General features: G+C 39.4%; 1 protein-coding gene across 1 annotated transcript in view; it reads left to right on the forward strand.

Annotated features, from left to right (window-relative positions):
* Positions 1-19,615, forward strand: part of edem3 (ER degradation enhancer, mannosidase alpha-like 3) — a 79,139-nt gene that overhangs the window by 20,842 nt on the left and 38,682 nt on the right. Inside the window, exons 2-10 of the mRNA XM_068037436.1 lie at positions 3,196-3,241; positions 10,996-11,096; positions 12,199-12,238; positions 12,323-12,435; positions 12,632-12,785; positions 13,563-13,697; positions 15,118-15,223; positions 17,116-17,213; positions 18,666-18,826. Of these exons, the coding sequence (XP_067893537.1) occupies positions 3,196-3,241; positions 10,996-11,096; positions 12,199-12,238; positions 12,323-12,435; positions 12,632-12,785; positions 13,563-13,697; positions 15,118-15,223; positions 17,116-17,213; positions 18,666-18,826 (954 nt within the window). The remainder of the gene's footprint in view (positions 1-3,195; positions 3,242-10,995; positions 11,097-12,198; positions 12,239-12,322; positions 12,436-12,631; positions 12,786-13,562; positions 13,698-15,117; positions 15,224-17,115; positions 17,214-18,665; positions 18,827-19,615) is intronic.

Here is a 19,615-nt window from a genome sequence, read left to right on the forward strand (position 1 = left end):
AATACATTTTGACAGTCCTTTCACATGAAACTGAGTGAGAAACCTGTAATGAATACAACAGCAGCAGCGCTTGTATTTATTTAGTGCTTTTAACATAATAAAACGTCCCAAGGTGCTTCATAGGAGCATTATCAAGCAATATTTAACACTGAGCCAGATAGGTTATTAGGACAGATGACCAATAGCTTGGATAAAGAGGTAGGTTTGAAGGAGGAAGGAGAAAAGTGGAGAGGTTTAGGGAGGGAATTTCAGAGCTTAAGGCCTTGGCAGCTGAAAGCATAGCTGCCAATAGTGGAGTGATTAAAATTGGGGATGTGGATGCTCAAGAGGCCAAAATTGGAGGAGCGCAGAGACCTCAGAGGGTTGTAGAACTGGAAGGGATAGAAATTTGGGGGACGGAGGGTTGGGAGGGTGGTGCAGGGGCGATGCAGCAGTGGGTGGGGGTGAGGCCTTGAAGGAATTTGAAAACAGGGATGTGAATTTTAAAAGTGAGGCATTGCATAACAGGTTGCCATGTTGGTCAATGAGCTCAGGTGTGAACAGGAGTTGGTGAGAGTTAGGACACAGGCAACAGAGTTTTGGATGACCTCAAGTTTACAGAGGCTAGAAAATATGCTAGATTGTTTTGTGAATACATTTAAATTACAATCTACAATGTTTGGACAAAGATGTAAATATCATATCTAATTGCTTCATAAAACTTAAGATACATGTTTTCTTTTGACACTGAAGACACATTTCTTTTGACACATTGTATCCCACATTCTGGGCTGGGTTTTGTGTTGCCCCATGAGGCGGGATCGGAGGTGGGGGGGGGTCGGAGTATCGTGATGGGTGTTGTGGGGGGGGGGGTGGGGTGGTGGGCCTGTCACCTCCCTCTCGTCAAGTGATCTTCCCAGGAGCAGGATTGGCTGGCAGCTGTTGGAGGCGAGATCCCCACTTTAAAGGGACAGGGATCCCACTCCTGAAACTTTGATTTAAAAAGACTGGAGGATCACTCCGGGGCGGTGTGGTGGTGCGGAAAAAGGCAGAGGCGGGATTTCCCCTGCCTTTTTGGCCCAGCGCTGGACGCCCCACGTCCAGCACAGAATCTGTTCCAAAATTATAACGCCCAAATTGATTACAAATTAGATTCTATTGAACAAGTATCTTTCTGCCGAGTAAATTAAGACACAACAGTAGTAATTTATAACTTGATCGAGTTATGACCACAAAAGTCACTTTTTCTACTAAAATTGGTCCAGGTTTTTGTCTTGCAATATAAATTACATCTTTCAAGTTTGAGCAGTGAGAGATTTACTATGTTTCCAGTGGGGTGTTCAGTTTTAAAGTAGCGCAAGATTTGAGAAAAATAACTGAAACCCGGGTGGGGAATTTACCCTCTGGCAGATTGGACTAAAAATATCATGAAATCTTTGGTATGTGAGAGATTTGTGTGAGAGTAGGAGAGAGGATCCTGTATTGACTATTCTAATTTACATATGCAATCTACAGTTGATCTGTTCTGCAGATAAAGGGCTGAAATCCATTTTGGGTGGTTGCGTTTTGGCAGCCTGTTTTGCAGTCCATCCAATTTCTTCCTTTCATTTGATTTCAATGACAAAAAATATTCTGACAGTATGTAAAATGGGCTGCTGAAGTCTATTGCCCACTTTGTGCTATCACTCGGGGAATTTCACCCCCAAAGGATCAAGGCGGACAGAATTTGCTTGAACCGAACCTACATGGTGGACTGGTTGCACCAAAAGTAATGACTGTGTTGAGATTACATTGTAATTTTTTTAAAGGAAATTTCCGTCTGGAATTGGCCACAAATTTGCTTGTCTAATTTCAGATTTGTATCTGTCGCTTGCAGATTTGACCATTTTAAAAATCAATGCTCCACATCATCTACTCTTGTGCCTATTGAATTGAGCAGGTTAATGTATTACTGTTTTTGCAATAAATAATCTGCAGTTTCTTTACAACTTGTGATATATAACATTTCATGTCTTTACAAAGGCACTAAAAATGATTAGGTTTGTAGCGTTACTTATCTTAATTTGGAAATTGTCCAATGATGTGGCAAAAGGTGGTAGAGTTCCTCCCAACCACTTCCTAAAAGTCTGACTGAGATTGGAAACTCGAGCTTTGGGAGTAAATATTAATGTTCCTTTGTCCTTGAAGATTTTACGACAATACGTTACAAAGTATCAACGTAATCATGCAGTGTGGGATGTACCCGTGTTTGGTTTTGTTGATTTATTCAAATTAATTTGTTACAGAAAATAAAATTAGTGTAACACTATTTCCTTGTCCAGATTTATGATCCTTTGTAAATCCATCTACTGCAGTAGGATGTTAGTATCATACCCAAAAGTTACACAAGTTATTGTACAGTCTTTCCCTCTTTGCTACATATATTGGAAGCTACATATGTGGCATTGTGTATTTAGTAGTTCACATAAGTAATTACCACGGAAAATTTTCTTGGGTTGAAATTACATTCTCTTTGGTTCTTGATGGGTACAGAGGAAAGTGTGGTTGAACTTGTGACCAAATTTGCTCCCAGGGCCATTAAACTTCAAATGAATGCAAAATATTTAAAAAGAAGATTTTCCTACAGCACTTGTTTCAATGTAAATCGAAGAAGCTTCATATAGGAAAGTTTAGCTCTGTCAGTGCTATCTTACTCATAAGCTGAAGTTCTCATCTTTTTCCCCTGCTGTATATACAAGGACAAAATCTTATGTTGTTATTCAGTAAAGGTTGATGGTAATTTCCCTCCATTTTTCAATTTGGTATGTGGAATGGAAATGATTTGGCGAGGCTTAAATGTTTAGTTAAATGCAAATGAGTGGCCATCTTTTATACCATTAACGACTATGAAACAGTGTGAATGACACTGTTTTTGCTTTACTGCTGCAATCTGGCACAAATAACAGATCCTGACTGAAATTATTTTCCTATGCTGCAAAATTTTCATCAATATTTTGTATATGCAGACTGATTTATTCACAATTGCTGTTTGCTTACAAATTCACCAAATTGCATCAGCTTGGGTACTAGGAAATATGAGTTGCACCCTTCTTGTCTGAAAAATGTATTTAATCTGGATTGTTCTAAGAACTTTTCTAATAGGGGCCCCAGCAAGATATAATTGTACCCTGCTTACAGTGTACTTGAATTTGATGCATGTTTTTGTTTCACTTGCAGGGATCAAGTACTAGAGATGTTTGATCATGCATATCAAAATTACATGGTAAGCTGCACCAATCCTTATTTATTGAGATTCTTTTCATTTGCACTGCACTTAAATTTTTTAGATAGTTTGCTGCTGCCCCGCACCCCCTCCCCCCCCCCCCCCCCCCCACCACTCCCTCGTGCTCTCTCTTTCTGACAGTTGCAGAGAGTGGGAATGCTCAGCAGATAGTTGCTCGGTTTTTTTTAAAGCTCTAGTCAGTTTCACAGCTGACAGTTGCTGACATTGGGAACAGCCGTTTCCCAACTTCGGACTGACTCTGGGTTTTCCAGCGAGTTTTTAAAAAACCCTGATTCTGTCCGAAGTTGAGAAATGGTAGTTCCTGATGTCAGGACGTGGCAGCTGTAAAATCTGACTTGAGAATTTTTTTTGAAAAGCTGGGCTGCAAGAAGACTACAAAGGGAAATTTCTCATCTGCTGTCACAGACCCCTGGTGAGGGTGAGGAACAGCCCCGGGTGCAATTTATACCCGTGGGCCAGATGAAAACCTTTGGTGGGCTGGATCCTTCCTGCTGGCCATATGTTGAACAACCCTGGACTAACTCAACACAGAACCATCCCAGACAAAGCTCCAAAAAATTAAACCAGAATAGCTGTACAGCCAATGTCAGCTGTAGCAATTCTAAGATTAATGTGTGAACTTGAGAAGTGGGTGTTTGAGAATGAATGTGTGTGAACTTTTTTTCTGCAACCTTGTAATGAAATGTTCCTGTGGTCACATTTCATCTGCGTCAATAACACCTGCTATGCCAAAGGAGGATTTTTTTATTTATCCATTGGAAACTTACATTAAACTTTTCATGAAACAGAAAGAGCTGGAAATTAACTTTTAAAAAAACTGGCAGCCAAGAGGGCCACCGCAATTTGCATTTGAACACCTTGCACATTCCAAGGCCTTAAAGAGGAGACACATGTCTGAGCCTGTACCCAAAACAATAGCTTGTTCTATTGAGTGAACCACGGAAGGTTGCTTTCATTAACAGGACATTCAAAGCCATCCTGACACATTAACATTGAAAGGGCAACCCTTCCAGTTGTAAACGTTAACATCCTGAGGCCTGACGGACTAAAATTCCTAAACTTGAATGTCGTTAGAATATTCCAGACAATACACTGAGGCAATCATGTGACCGTCTGTCCCTCTCCATGAAAGTGGGGAGTTTTTCCTTGGATAAAGCAGACAAGCCAGTGACTCATTCTGGGCAGAAGCCAAAAGGGCTCTCAGTCCCACCTCTGTCTCGGCCCCCTCCCCCCTCTAAGACAGACACCAGGGAAAGAAAGCCACCTACAATTCTGCCTCCAAGAAGACCCTGAACCAGGTTGGCTAGCCACAAACTGCACACATTTACCAGCCAAGGTCTTCAAGGACATAATTTCAGCTGGAAGACAAAGAAATCATGCAACCCCACAGACTGTGTATTAATTTTTTGTTTGTTCTGGACTCTAATCCAACCACATATCTACTCCTCATCACTTTGTAATTTGTTTGTGTGTGTGTATGATTCTCGTGAGAGAATGTGCGTGAATGTGTAGTGTAGCTTTATTTAGATCGGGTTTAGATTAAGTACAATAAACTCACCTCTTGTTTAAACTCAAGAAAACCTGCCCAATTCTTTTACGATCACGGTGAACGTAAGAGGTAAAGCATTCTCAGAAGTGTAAGCACACCGACTGTTTGAAAAGGAATAAACCCTGTTGCTGTCAAATAAGAGGAAGGACAAGAGGAAAGCCTCATGACCCCTCCTTACCTGATCGTAGCAGTTGTAATATGGAGAAACATCCCATCTCTGACCTCAAAGTAGAAAGCAATTCCTTTTCCCAGTTAGATTCTACAGGGCTTTCTTAAAATAGTGCCCGATGTGCAATGCAGCTAACACTTTCATGTTTGACGAACCTGTTGGAGTTTTTTGAGGATGTTACTAACAGAATTGATAAAGGGAGTCGGTGGACGTGGTATACGTGGATTTTTAGAAGGCTTTTGTTATGACCAGGTGAGAAAGGTGGCTAGGGGTCCCTCTCAGCCTTCACCTGGTCTTACTGTAACAGGACTTAATTTTAAACACACTGTTTTTAGCTCACAGTTGGTGAATCCTTGTTCACTGCTTTCCAATTATAAGGCAAAGAAACCAGCACAAGCAGGCTTTCTTGGGTTTAAAGAAGAAAAGTTGAAATTTATTAAACTTGAACTTAAACTCTAATTCGGTTGACGCCTATGGATACACGACACGGCCATGCAAGCATCATACGCGATACACACATGCAAACAGAGGCAGAAAAGAGCAGAAGAAAAATGAAGTGGAAAAGTTTGAGGCAATATCTGAAGAGTTTTTGTTATGTTTTTCGAGCTCACTGTAGAGTCCTTGATTGTAGGTAGATCTTGTTTTTCTCAAACCTTGTTTGCTGTAGGAGACTTTTCTCTCTTAGGGTTCATGTGTCTTCAGTGGATTCAGAGGCTTGTGAGAAAGAGATGGGAGCATACAGAAGAGATTTTCTCAGTCCAGGAGCAAACAGTCTTTCTTCAGTTCAACCTCTCTGTGGCTGGTTCAAAAGACCCTGGAACAGCCAGTTAGTCATGTGATCAGCTGGTCTAACCAGTCCTGGATTGTATCACCTAGCAGTCTCTAGAATGCTCCTCTTACACACAATACTTGGTGCTCAAGGTCCATTGTGGGTTGAACGTGTCAGGGAATGGTCCTTTGTCCTTCCAAGCATTGTCTGTTAATATGCAAATGTCTTTTCCAGCCACAGCTGATCTGTTTAGCAAGTCATTTCCTCGCTCCAGCAACAGTTTAAAATCAGTGTTCATGACAAAATTAATGTGCCTCATTCTTGGCAGGTGGGGGCCTAACATGACACTTTTGATAAATTCCCCCACAGGAGGTTGGTTCGCAAAATTAAAGCACATAGGATAGGAGGTAATATACTGGCATGGATTAAGGATTGGTTAACAGGCAGAAAGCAGAGAGTAGGAATAAGTGGGTCATTCTCGCGTTGGCAGGCTATGACTAGTGGGGTACTGCAGAGGTTAAGTGCTTGGGCCCCAGCTGTTCACAATATATATCAATGATTTGGATGTGGGGACCAAATGTAATATTTCAAGTTCGTGGGTGACACAAAACTAGGTGGGAATGTGTATTGTGAGGAAGATGCAAAGCGGCTTCAAGGGGATTTGGACAGACTTAGTGTGTGGGCAAGAACGTGGCAGATGGAAAATAATGTGGAAAAATGTGAGGTTATCCACTTTGCTAGGATGAATAGATGTGCAGAGTAGTTCTTAAATAGTAAGAGATTAGAAAGTGTAGATGTACAAAGGGACCTGGGTGCCCTTGTCAATAAGTCACTGAAAACTAACGTGCACGTGCAGCAAGCAATTGGGAAGGCTAATGCATGTTGGCCTTTATCGCAAGAGGATTTGAGTACAGGAGTAGCAAAGTCTTGCTTCAATTGTATAGATACTTGGTTAAACTGCACCTGGAGTACTGTGTGCAGTTTTGGTCCCCCTACCTTAAGAAGAATATTATTGCCATAGAGGGAGTGCAACAGAGGTTCACCAGACTTATTCCTGGGATGGCAGGACTATCCAATGAAGAGAGATTGGGGAAACTGGGCCTATATTCTCTAGAGTTTCGAAGAATGAGAGGTGATTTCATTGAAACCTACAAAATACTTAAAGGGATAGGCAGGGTAGATGCAGCTGAGATGTTTCCCCTGGTTGGGAGTCTAGAACCAGGGGACTCCATTTCAAAATAAGGGGGAAGCCACTTAGGACAGAGATGAGGAGAAATTTCTTTACTCAGAGGGTTGTGAATCTTCGGAATTCTCCACCCCAGAGGGCTGTGGAAATTCAGTCATTGAGTATGTTTAAAGCAGAGATTGACAGATTTCTAAATAGCAATGATGTAAGGGGATATGAGGACAGTATGGGAAAAGGCGTTGATTTGGATGGTCAGCCATGATCATATTGAATGGCGGAGCAGGCTCAATGGGATGAATGGCCTACTGCTTCTGTATTACTGTGTTCCCTACATTATTGTCTTTCCACTTTTCAGCTGAGTCATTTTCTATTACTGTCATTTTTTATGATTCTGGGGTGATCATAAACTTGAATAATACAGACATATATTTGCCCTAACAACAAAAAATGGAGCTCTGCCATTAGCTCTGATTGTTCTATGTTGGATAGGCAGCAGAGTGATTATTTCAGCTTTCAGCTCCCATGTTTTGTTTTGTTACTGAGATCACAATGTTAGTCCATGGTAAAGCAGGATATGAGCAACTGGATGAACAGGTCACAATTCTGTAATAGGAATCTTAAATTATTGTAAAAGGTACTACATTCTGAAACAAAATACATTGGTGAGAAAATATCCCAAAGTTCCCAAGTATTTTATCTTAAACTATTATAGCAAATTCTTTTTTGTTGCATTTTATATATTTTCTATCTCTTGTCAAGTACAGAGTTACCTTTCCTATCTTCTGTAAAGTACAGTGTGTAAGTCTTACAATTGCATATATTACTCTTACGTATTTGCTAAGGAGCATTATAAAATGAAGCAAGACACCGAGCCACAAAAGGCGATATTGTGTCAGATGACCAAAAGCTTGCATTCAGGCTATCTCTTGCAGATCAGTAAGTTGAATTTTAATATGCAAACATTATTACTGAATGCCAGTAGCTTCTCACTTGAACACATTTGTAATGCTCACAGCGTCCTCTATTAATAGAGAACAATTTTATTTTTGATTAAAGCTTGGTTAAATGTGCTTTTTGGATAATATTACGAAGAGTTGGCTTATGGAGTCACAAATTACATCCTATGTGGCTGTGACAAAGGTAAACTTTCCATCCCCGTCTTCCTTCCGTCTGCAGCCTTTGACACAGTTGACCACACCATCCTCCTCCAACTCCCCTCCACTGTCGTCCAGCTGGGTGGGACTGCTTTTACATGGTTCCATTCTTATCTATCAAATCATAGCCAGAGAATCACTTGCAATGGCTTCACTTCCTGCTCCTGCACCATTACATCTGGTGTCCCCTAAGGATCTATCCTTTTTCTATTTCTTGTCTACATGCTGCCCCTCGGCGTCATCATCTGAAAGCACGGCATTAGTTTTCACATGAATGCTGATGACATTTAGCTCTACCTCACCACCACTTCTCTCGATTGTTCCTCTGTTGCTAAATTACCAGACTGCTTATCCGAAGTCCAGTACTGGATGAGCAGGGACTTCCTCCAATTAAACATTGGGAAGACTGAAGCCATTGTTTTTGTTCCCCACTACCAATTCCATTCTTCTCCCTGGCAACAGTCTGAGATTAAACCAGTCTGCTGTCTCATTGCAACCTTGGTGTTACAATTTGTGCCATTACTAAGACCATCGATTTGCACCTCTGTAACATCGCCCGACTTCACCCCGTCTCAGCTCATCTGCTGAAACCCTCATTCATGCCTTCGTTACCTCTAAGTTTGACTGTTCCAGTGCACTCCTGTCTGGTTTCCCACATTCTACTCTTCATAAACGTGAGGTCATCCAAAACTCTGCTGCCCTTGTCTTAACTCGCACCATGTCCAGTTCATCTATCACTTCCATGCTCGCTGAGCTGCATTGGCTCCCGGTCAAGCAAAGTCTTGAAAATCAGCTTGAGAATTTTAAAATCAAATCCCTCCATGGCCTCACCCCTCCCTATCTCTGTAATCTCCTCCAGCTCCACAACCTTCCATGATATCTGTGCTCCTCTAATTCTGGCCTCTTGTGCATCCCTGATTTTAATCACTCCACCATTGGTGGCCATGCCTTCAGTTGCCTAGGCCCCAACTCTGGAATACCCTCCCTACACCTCTCTGCCTCTCTACCTTGCTTCCCTCCTTTTAATACACTCTTTAAAACCTACCTCTGACCAGGCTTTTGGTCATCTGACCTAATATCTCCTTTTGTGGCTCGGTGTCATGCTTCGTTTTATAATGCTCCTGTGAATCACCTTGGGACGTTTTATTATGTTAAAGGCGTGCTTTAAATGCAAGTTGGTATTGAGTTTTTGAAATATGTAATTCCTTTTGAAACAATACCAGGTGTTTGTACTATCAAAAACATTGCAAATTTACCAGCCAGGGAGTGAAACTCTGTACATTTGTGTAAGCATGCATGTTTAGGGATCTCTCCCAGCACGTAAACTGCTGTTTGTAGCTAGACAATATAACTGTGATGATGCCAGCTGCATTTTGCACTGAACAGCCACCAGTTTGAGTGCAGCATAATTGCAGCCTATGTAGTCCTGTTCCAATGATACTAAGTGCAAATGAACAGTGGCTCCTGTTCATGATGCTACGTGAGTGGAACTTCATAACATTAAAGCAGAGGATTTGTATCCAAAATGCCTGCTACATCTAACCAGCAGTTCTAAAGCATTACGAACATTAACAGATCACGATACCAGGGTACTGACAAAGGTACAGATGTTTCTGTTTTACTTATATATGAGCGTTGTGGGTCATTTTGCTAAAATGAATGTCCTATTTAGAAAGAGGCATAACTTTTTTTTAATGTTCTCCTTTCCGAATATGCTGGCTACACGTTGCGTTACATCTGCAAAGTGTCGGTAGCCTTCTAGTACCTCATCAATTGGCTTTTCTTCATGTGTGAATCTAGACTCCTTGACATTGTAGGGAATCTTTGTCCTATCATAGTCCTGTCTTATCCACACATAGAGAACTTTCAATAAAATGTAAAGTTCATTACATATTTCCTTTTTAAAAGTTGTAGTTGTTGCTTCTCTGATCAGATTAAATTTTGTGATTAAATTGCCTCTGGGCTCATTTCACTTTTTTTTTTATTCCTTTCATGGGATGCGGGCGTCGCTGGCCATGCCAGCATTTATTGCCCATCCCTAATGCCTTTGAGAAGGTGGTGGTGAACTGCTGCAGTCCATGTGGGGTAGGTACATCCACAGTGCTATTAGGAAGGGAGTTCCAGGATTTTGACCCAGCGATGAATGAAGGAATGGCGATATAGTTCTCAGTCAGGATGGTGTGTGGCTTGGAGGGGAACTTGCAGGTGGTGGTGTTCCCACGCACCTGCTGCCCTCGTCCTTCTAGGTGGTAGAGGTTGTGTGTTTGGAAGGTGCTGCCTGAGTAGCCTTGGTGCGTTGCTGCAGTGCATTTTGTAGATGGTACACAATGCTGCCACTGTGTGTGAGTGGTGAAGGGCATGAATGTTTGTGGATGGGTGCCAATCAAGCGGTCTGCTTTGTCCTGGATGGTGTTGAACTTCTTGTGTTGTTGGAGCTGCACCCATCCAGGCATCTTGTAGTGCAAATCTCTCACAAGTTTGGACAAAAAGATAATTTCAGTAGCATGTGTGCATTCAAACCCTAAATGAAAGGAGATCAGAATACATGAATGAAATGCTTTATATTTAAAGAGTTTGAAATGCGATTGTCACTTTTAACCATTGGCTATATGCATTGTGTGAACTGATGTCAGTCAGTTCAGGAATGCATTGAGAGATTCCATGTGTGACCTATTTGTGTACAGGTTCAGTTTGTGATGGAATGGGAGATTTATTCAGTCGTTGTGAAGTTTGATGGGTTGTAGGCCCAAACTACATAACTTGAACAGAAGTAGAATAGCATACCTTATAGTTGATTGATGAAAATATTGGTGGTCTTACTTGAATACCTTTTTCCTTCTTTTGAGTTCAACTTTTATATGCACAGAGAAAGAGAACGATTGACTTTATTTTTTGTGTTTGTGCAGGAACACGCTTACCCAGCTGATGAACTAATGCCTCTGACGTGTCGTGGCCGTGTGCGTGGTCTGGAACCTAGTCGTGGTGATGTGGATGATGCTCTTGGCAAGTTAGTGTTTTTTTTAGTAATTCCTGCTACTAACCTCAGTAACTGTTCTTGCATAGGCTGAAGAAAGTATGAAATGCAAGTCCAAAGTTTAGAGTGAGGCAGAATTTTACAGCAGATATATAATGGATGCTGTAATAAGTTTGTGTTACAGGAGTTCAAACAGCTGGCACCTATTTAACTTGAAGGTTCTTAGTTTTCAAGCTCCTTAGTCCCACAATTTTTATTCCTCATTTCAGGAGTACTCATTTAAATTTAACAGGCTTTTTGCCAACTGACCCGCAGGAGGCCAGTGATACAAACAGTATTCTGAACTTGCAGTGTTTTATACCATAGCAAAAACTACATGGCTTTTGGTGGAATCCAAACCTACTGCTGGTACACAATGGCTTCTTCAGGATGTATTGTAATATGCAACAACTATAACAGAGTTCATTTTGCACTAAATTACCAGGATCGTAATCAAAAATGTAAAACATTTGTGCGTGTATAATCTGAAACATTAATCATCCCAGCAACAAAATCTTTTATTGTCTCAAAATTCTAAGTTCCAGCTGAGTCATAGAAGAAATGTAATTAATATAAATTATTGGTGATAATCTAAAATATATAAATCTACCAACAAAGGGAAGACTTTGTAATTTTATCCAGGTACATGTAATTCCTCTGGGTTTGGCAGGGTTGCAGTTAGGGCTGCAATTTTGTTCTGTGGGCCATTTTTAGAGAACCCGCCAGCAGTTCCTTTAAGGATAGCTGGTGAGGCTGTTCAATGCCTGGTACAACTAAGTGGGGAGTGTGTGCGGCACGCTTTGCCCATTTGTACCTGAATTTTGCTGGAGATTTGGGAATCACATTTTACCATGGGAGAAAAAAAACCTGTAGTCATGTAAATCTGGTTCTCTGCTAGTCCTGTATAAAAGGGTATCGGGAATGATCATTTTCTTTTAGATAATTTCTATATATTTGGAAAGCTGCCAACAGAATTTTAAATAATGTATAAAAATAGATTAAAAGGATATTGGTTCATTTTGTGTGCTTACAGTCGCGTGTATCTAAAACTATCTTGTTCCATCCTTGGGTCAGCTGTAATTACTCTTTCTTTCAGATTTTCTTTGACTTTAGTCGATACTCTGGACACCCTTGCAGTAAGTGAAAGCTACTTCACTCATTTCAAATTGAAGGACAAAGAGCCCGAAAGAGTCATTAAATCAAATGATTTTTTATTGTAGCTGCTGAATCAAATAGAAGAATTTGAAGTTGCTGTGAAAAAGGTTATAAGTGATGTTCACTTGGATAATGATATTGTAGTCTCAGTCTTTGAGACCAATATTAGAGTGCTTGGGTAAGTTTTTAAAAAAAAAAGCATTGAACTATATTCATATATGCAGTGTTCTATAGAAGAAATATATCAAAAGCAATATGGAAGCAAATTGTTTAAAAGTAATAGTCAAAACAAACTTTAGATGATAATCATAAAAAAAGGATTGAAGTGCATGAAAAATGTCAGTTGGATGCCCAGTAAATATTTTATACATTAGGGGTTTGCTAGGAGGCCACGCCATGGCTATTATACTGAAGGATCAAGGTGAGCAGATGCAGTGGTATAATGATGAGCTTCTCGACATGGCGAAGGAACTTGGGTACAGGTTACTGCCAGCATTCAACACTACCAGCGGACTTCCCTATCCCAGGGTGAGTAATGAACTTCATTTTGATATAATTCAATGATGTATAAATAGTAGGCAATCCCCCATAGCATACACAGCCTTCAGGTCAAGCAGGGCTACAGGATGGGGGATAATTAGACTAAGACTGGGGGGTGACTCCAACGATGGAGACCAGAGAGGATAGAATGTTTGTAGAGGGTGGGATAATGGGGAAGGGAGGATGGAAAAGTGGAGAGAGGAGTGGGGTGGGGGGGGGGGGGGGGGTGGAATGAAGGATAGAATGGGATGGGTGATAAGAATGTGGAGGGGAGATAGGAAAGGGAGAACAAGAAATAGAGGGTCCCCCTCTGGTGGTAGCAATAGAAAAAAAAATTTGGCTGCTGGAATTGGGGGGGTGGGGGGGTGGGGGGCGGTGGGGGAGGGCGGAAATGTATATGAAGGCAGCCGTTGTTTTTGCCTGCCGCCGATGTCGGTGGTGGGAGTATAAATTTCACCCCAGTGTCTTAACATAGGACTTTTCAATATATTTTGAAATGGCGCATTGCAACTTCCCATTTTTAATATATAATAGAATAACTTCTATATCAAGTTATTGACTAGAATACATTGTTTTATGATGCACTGTAATAGCAACTTAAGTATCTTCAGTGTTGAATCTAATGTGACTGGCCCTTTTGGTATAAGTACTCGTAATGATTTATGAAATAAGTTGGTACAAAGTTAAATATTTGGAGATTCTTTGTGTATAGTACTGTATTTTTATTTTCCGTTGTGATTAATTTTTTTAAAAATTGAAAAACAGGTCAATCTGAAATATGGGTTGAGGCGACCTGAAGCCAAAACAGGTACAGAAACGGACACCTGTACAGCCTGCGCAGGGACCCTTATTCTGGAGTTTGCAGCTCTCAGCAGACTTTCTGGCGATCCAGTTTTTGAGGTGGGTGGTACTGTGTGACTGTTGGAAAGAAAAAAAATGTATCACTCAGAATCTAAGTAGAATAAATCTAGATTTGGGTGCATCTAAATAAACTCTTCTGTTGTTCATTTTTCGCAAACCTAAAAGAAACAGAGATTATTCAGCCCTGATGTCTGTGCCAACTCTGTGAAAGGACTATCCACAGTCCCATTCCCCTGCACTTCGGCAAAACTCTTAAATATTTGAAAAAGAAAAATGCTTCCAGTTCTCTTTAATACTATTAATGGAATTGGTCTCCATCACTGTTTCTGATAGGACATTCTGTCCTCATAATTAAAGCTATTCAGCCCAGGTATCATCTTAATTAAACTCTTCTGCACCCTCTCCATGGTCTTGAGTAGCTTGCCCAAAAGTGGATACTGTATTCTAACCAATGATTTGCAAGTAGGTTAAAAGTCAGAATTGAAGCTAAAATGGTCTACACAAAACATATAAATAAATGCTCCAAATAAATCTTTCCAGGTTCTAATGCCAATAATGTGTGCAGTCTCTTTAATAAAGATGCCAGAATTCTTATATAGTAAAATTATAGAATATTACAGTACAGAAGGAGGCCATTTGACCCATCGACTCTGCACTAGCTCTTTTAAAGAGCAATCCAGTTACTCCCACTGCTCAGCTCTTTCCCCAGATCTCTGCAGTTTTTTCTCCTTCAAGTATTTATCCAATTCCCTTTTGAAAGCTACTATTGAATTTGTATCCACCACCCTGTCAGGCAGTGCATTCCAAATCCTAACCAATTGTTGCATATAAGAATTTTTCCTCTTATCTCTGGTTCTTTTGTCATCTTACATCTATGCCAATAGAAACAGGCACTCTGTATTTACTCTAACTCAACCCTTCATGATTTTAAACACTTTTCAAATATTTTCTTAGCTTTCTCAGCTCTAAGGAAAACAACCCCAGCTTCTCCAATCTGACCATGTAACAATAATCCCTCATCTCTGGAACCATTCTAATAAATCTCTTCTGCGCCCTCTCCAAAACCTCAAATGCTCATTCTGCATAGGCAAAGGTACCACTCTTGTAAAGGGAACAGTAAACAGATACATATTCTTTGTAAACTATTTTACAGAATTGATATGTTAATGAGGATGTATGAATCAGGAATATATCAATTACATATATGCTTTATGTTTGGCATTTATTTGAACCGATGTTATTTGCACCATGTCTGAATCCAGTCTGGAGTTGATCTTTTGGATTCTGCATTCATTCAAGAATTATAATGGGATTTGCCTGCTATTTGTAGATGGAGTTTGGAAGCAAAAACATACTGCATGTACCTATCTCAGGAGCAGTTTGAGTAGACAGTATCTAACTGTCTCATACAACCTATTTTATTTGGTTATATAACAAGCTGTTCTTTCTTTGCGTACAGCAACATGCACGGAAAGCCCTAGACTTTTTATGGGAAAAGAGACAGCGCAACAGCAACCTGGTAGGAACGACCATCAATATCCACACAGGAGACTGGGTCCGTAGGGGTGAGTTGGATTCCTTTACTACTTCTGTCTGTTCCCCATCTGTTCAAAATCAACTACTACACAGTTCTGGAGATGCATTACTGTGATAGATTATTTATCACTAGGAATAAATGTAATGTTCTTCTCCATTGTATCTTTATCATGTTATTCTTAGCCCTATGGATACTGTAATGTTGAGCTTTAAAGTACTTCGTATTATATCTTCTAAGTAACATGAGCAAAATATGTCTTCTGTACATTCCAGTGAATATTTTATAGTGCAATTTATGATGGCCAAATAACATTTTTTTTAATTCAATGCATTGCATTTTTAATGCATATTGATTTGGGTTTTGTAACAGAGCAGAGGTGACATCATAGCAATGACATAAGAGACGATACTATAGAATGTGTAGGAGGAGGAAGTGTCAGCGTATTGGTGTAAGAGGGGGAGACAGCATAGTATTAATGTAGGAAGAGGAAACACTATAGCTTTAGATACCATTACATTATTTTTGAAGGGGGAAATATCACAACTTTGGCACAAGAAGAGCAGATATCATACTATTGGTGTCAGAGGAGGAGCTGTTTGGAAGACAAGATATAGCATTAATGTGGAAGGCAATGATGTCATTGCACTGGTGTAACATGCTCAAGGAGCTTAAATTCTCAATTAATGAAAACTGAAGCTGTATGGTACTATTGGGGCCACGTAATAACATAAATTCCCCTAGCTTTAAATGCAATCAAAATTACCTACATCATTCCTGATAGCTCATCCTGTTTGCACTTGGGATAGGTTCTGTTGATTTTTCTCATTTTTCTTTTTACATATGTACTTTTTGGGCATGTAATAACAAGATTGGAACATGATTCTTAAGGCTTTACAAGACCTAATTTACTTCAAGTATAGTATGTGAAGCCTTATGGTAGTCTAATGGGGCGGCGCAGTGGTTAGCACCACAGCCTCACAGCTCTAGCGACCCGGGTTCGGTTCTGGGTACTGCCTGTGCGGAGTTTGCAAGTTCTCCCTGTGACCGAGTGGGTTTCCGCCAGGTGCTGCAGATTCCTCCCACAGCCAAAGACTTGCAGGTTGATAGGTAAATTGGCCATTGTAAATTGCCCCTAGTGTAGGTAGGTGGTAGGAGAATAGTGGGGATGTGGTAGGGAATATGGGATTAATGTAGGATTAGTATAAATGGGTGGTTGTTGGTCGGCACAGACTCGGTGGGTCGAAGGGCCTGTTTCAGTGCTGTGTCTCTATGACTCTAATTCCTTCATCCTGATGTCTGTGGGGACCAAGAACCTTCCTCTTAACTGTAAGTGAGAAGCAGTAAAATAATTTTTTTTTTGAAGGGCTAAAATTAGTAATTTGTACTTAAAAAGGAATCTTTCCATGAACTTAGTTTTTTTCCAGGGTTAAAGGTATTTTTGCTTGAATATTATTGATATCTGGAGAAATTGGTGTGATATGCTACTGATTCAGATGGCAAGGGAATCTAACTAATGATAGGATCACTAATGCAGCCTTAATTAATGACTATATCTCTACCACTATTATTTTAGCTTCCTCATACTTCCTGGGTCAATAATTTCTAGCAGACAGTATCTTTTTTTTTCTTCATTGATGTTATCACTTCACTGATTCAACAAGGTTGCAGTTAATGTTTTTTAAAAAGATTTGCCAGTGCCAATAGATGTGTCTCTTTTTAATTTCATGTCATTTTGGCTGCTTGTGATCATCACCTATGTTATTGTGAACCTCCATAGCTTCCTTAATATTGAGGCAGTGCCAATTTCAAACTTTTGGGATGAATGACCTGTTCTGTTTGGGCTGAAATATTCTATTCTATTTAACATGATGTATTGAGGTCAATTTTGTCTTTTACTTATTGACTTTCTTTTCTTTGCAGATAGCGGAGTTGGAGCTGGGATTGATTCATATTATGAGTACCTCTTCAAAGCATACATTCTACTTGGTGATGATGGTTATTTGCAGAGATTCAACACTGTAAGCTCTGCTTTTTTCTTGGTTAATTTTAGTGTACCATATTGTTTCTTATCTGAAATACATTCCTACATTACTAAATGTGATACAAATGTTTACTCACAATGTGATGTGTTGGTGTGTAGTGTGCCGTGGTTATCAAATTTGAAAACTGTAGGAAATTGTTGTTTTTGAATGCTCAATAAAGTAATGAACTGTTGAAGATATAATTTTATGTACAACCAGGCCAGGTGTAATTGTTTAGCTTTTGAATAAACCCTGATAATTTGTTGTTTTTGTATTTCTTAAGATCTAAATTAAACAAAATCAGAACTTTTAGAAGTTTATTTAAATGGTCACTCCTCCTCAAATTAAAAGTGATGACCACTGTAGGTTATGGAACTTTAATTGTCACTACAATATATTTTCAGACTAACTGTAGCAAGCACATCTCAGACTGACTGTGTAGCACCAGTTAGTCATACTGTGCACAAACAACACTAACATTTTGATTGCTGCCACCAACAAGAAGTTTCATTTATATAGAGTATTTAACATGGAAAAACATCTCTAATTCCTTATAAGGACCAAGAGGTTATATTCAGCTTAATATTTAATATATAGTGAAGTTTCTGATGGATCCATATGATTGCTGTTGTCTTACTCTGTTTCATGTTATCAAGACTATGCAAGTATAATGGGTTCAAAGCATGCATTGCCATTCCACTGTTTAAGTAGACTTGTCTCGCATGATAAATTCATAAATATGTTTATAAAAGTCAAACTATTGGTTTTAAAATTTCACAGTTTATTGAACCCAAATATATTGCATTCTATCAATGATATTAGTACAAAAATATAGTTAAACTAGCCAAATGTCTGAGCTAAGCTGTTAATTTTCAAACAGGTAAATTAAAGGTAATTATTCGTAGTCCAATAAGTATAACCAATTTAATTGGAACAAAAGCAAATGTTAGAAGGTTTGAGTTAAATCTGTGTAAAACCTGGACCAAACTAAAAGTTCATTGACTGGCAGATTTGAGTATCAGCAGTGGAACATTTGGTCTTATGATCATGAATTTTATACAGTCATTCTAACTGCAAATAAATTAAATTTATAGCATTTGTCATGTCCTTGATTAGGGTAGATCTTGAAAATTAAAACTTCAAAACTGAACGAGCCCGTATTAGCTGAGATGACTAACTTGCAAATGCTTATATATAATCCTTAAGACAAGTTTATTAATTTAATGCTGTAAAGATTTGTCTGATATTTTAGAAACAATGCATTATTCTGTAGCACTAACGCCTAAAAGACTATGTTATGGTTATTTAAAATATTTCTTACATGCCATATGTTGTAGTTTGCTGAGTTAGAAAGGAATGCACAGGTAAAATATTCCAGCTGAATTGCTTCATTCTAGAAATATGCAGGGCAGATGTGGCAATATAGTAATCATTTGTTTTCCCTTTTAGCACTATGCTGCCATCATGAAGTATATAAGTCAGCCCCCTCTCTTGCTGGATGTTCACATACATAAGCCAATGCTGAATGCACGAACATGGATGGATGCCTTGCTAGCATTTTTCCCAGGCCTGCAGGTAAAGTGTCTTCCTTCCTTTGGTCAAGAGTTTGAGTTTATTACATACTGCTGGTTATGTAATTAAAGCTAACAATTTTTTTTAAACACTTGTGTGTTTTGAGAAGCGAAAGCTAGCTTATCTCCTGGTCCTCTTTAATGAGGAACATAATCACATATGTATCCTCAAGTAAAGACATGATGTAGTGGAGGTCCTTTTTTATAAAATATTTTTTAAAAACTGACCAGAACAGTTGCTATCAAGGATTGACTATTGGAAAATTGTAGTGAGTTCCCACTACAATTGATCTCATTTATGCATAATAGGAGTTGGTGAGTGTAGATCAGCTGGTCTCCCCATGGAAAGAGAACATTGAAGCGAGAGTTGTCTTTAAGTGATGTGAGATTAGCATTGGCAGACTTTGGAAGCCGATCACCTACTTACTATATTGTTCATGTCTGCTGTATGTTGTGGAGAAAGCCAAAAAGGCAATGCACTGAGAAATACCTTTCTAAAAGAGGAAATTCCAGGTCTCAAACAAATGTAGTGGCTAAAGGCTTTAATATGAATTGTATGTTCAATAGGATGGGTCTCGTCTGTTTTGTTGCTACTGAGAAGATTAATATCTAGCAAAATTGTATCCTTAGATAAAACAAAATTAGAGGCATTACTTGAAAGACTAATCATTGATAAGGGATTGTTTGTCATGTACTTCATGTATTACTGATTAAACGAACCTCAAAATAAAATTCATCAGGTGAACAACAACTGTAGGTGAAATTCTATTCAGTGATCTTTGACCAAGGCAGTATATAAGCCCGAGAGTCTGTTCGTTACCTGGAACA

The sequence above is a fragment of the Heterodontus francisci genome, chromosome 8 (assembly GCF_036365525.1).
Source record: "Heterodontus francisci isolate sHetFra1 chromosome 8, sHetFra1.hap1, whole genome shotgun sequence".
Taxonomy (NCBI): domain Eukaryota; kingdom Metazoa; phylum Chordata; class Chondrichthyes; order Heterodontiformes; family Heterodontidae; genus Heterodontus; species Heterodontus francisci.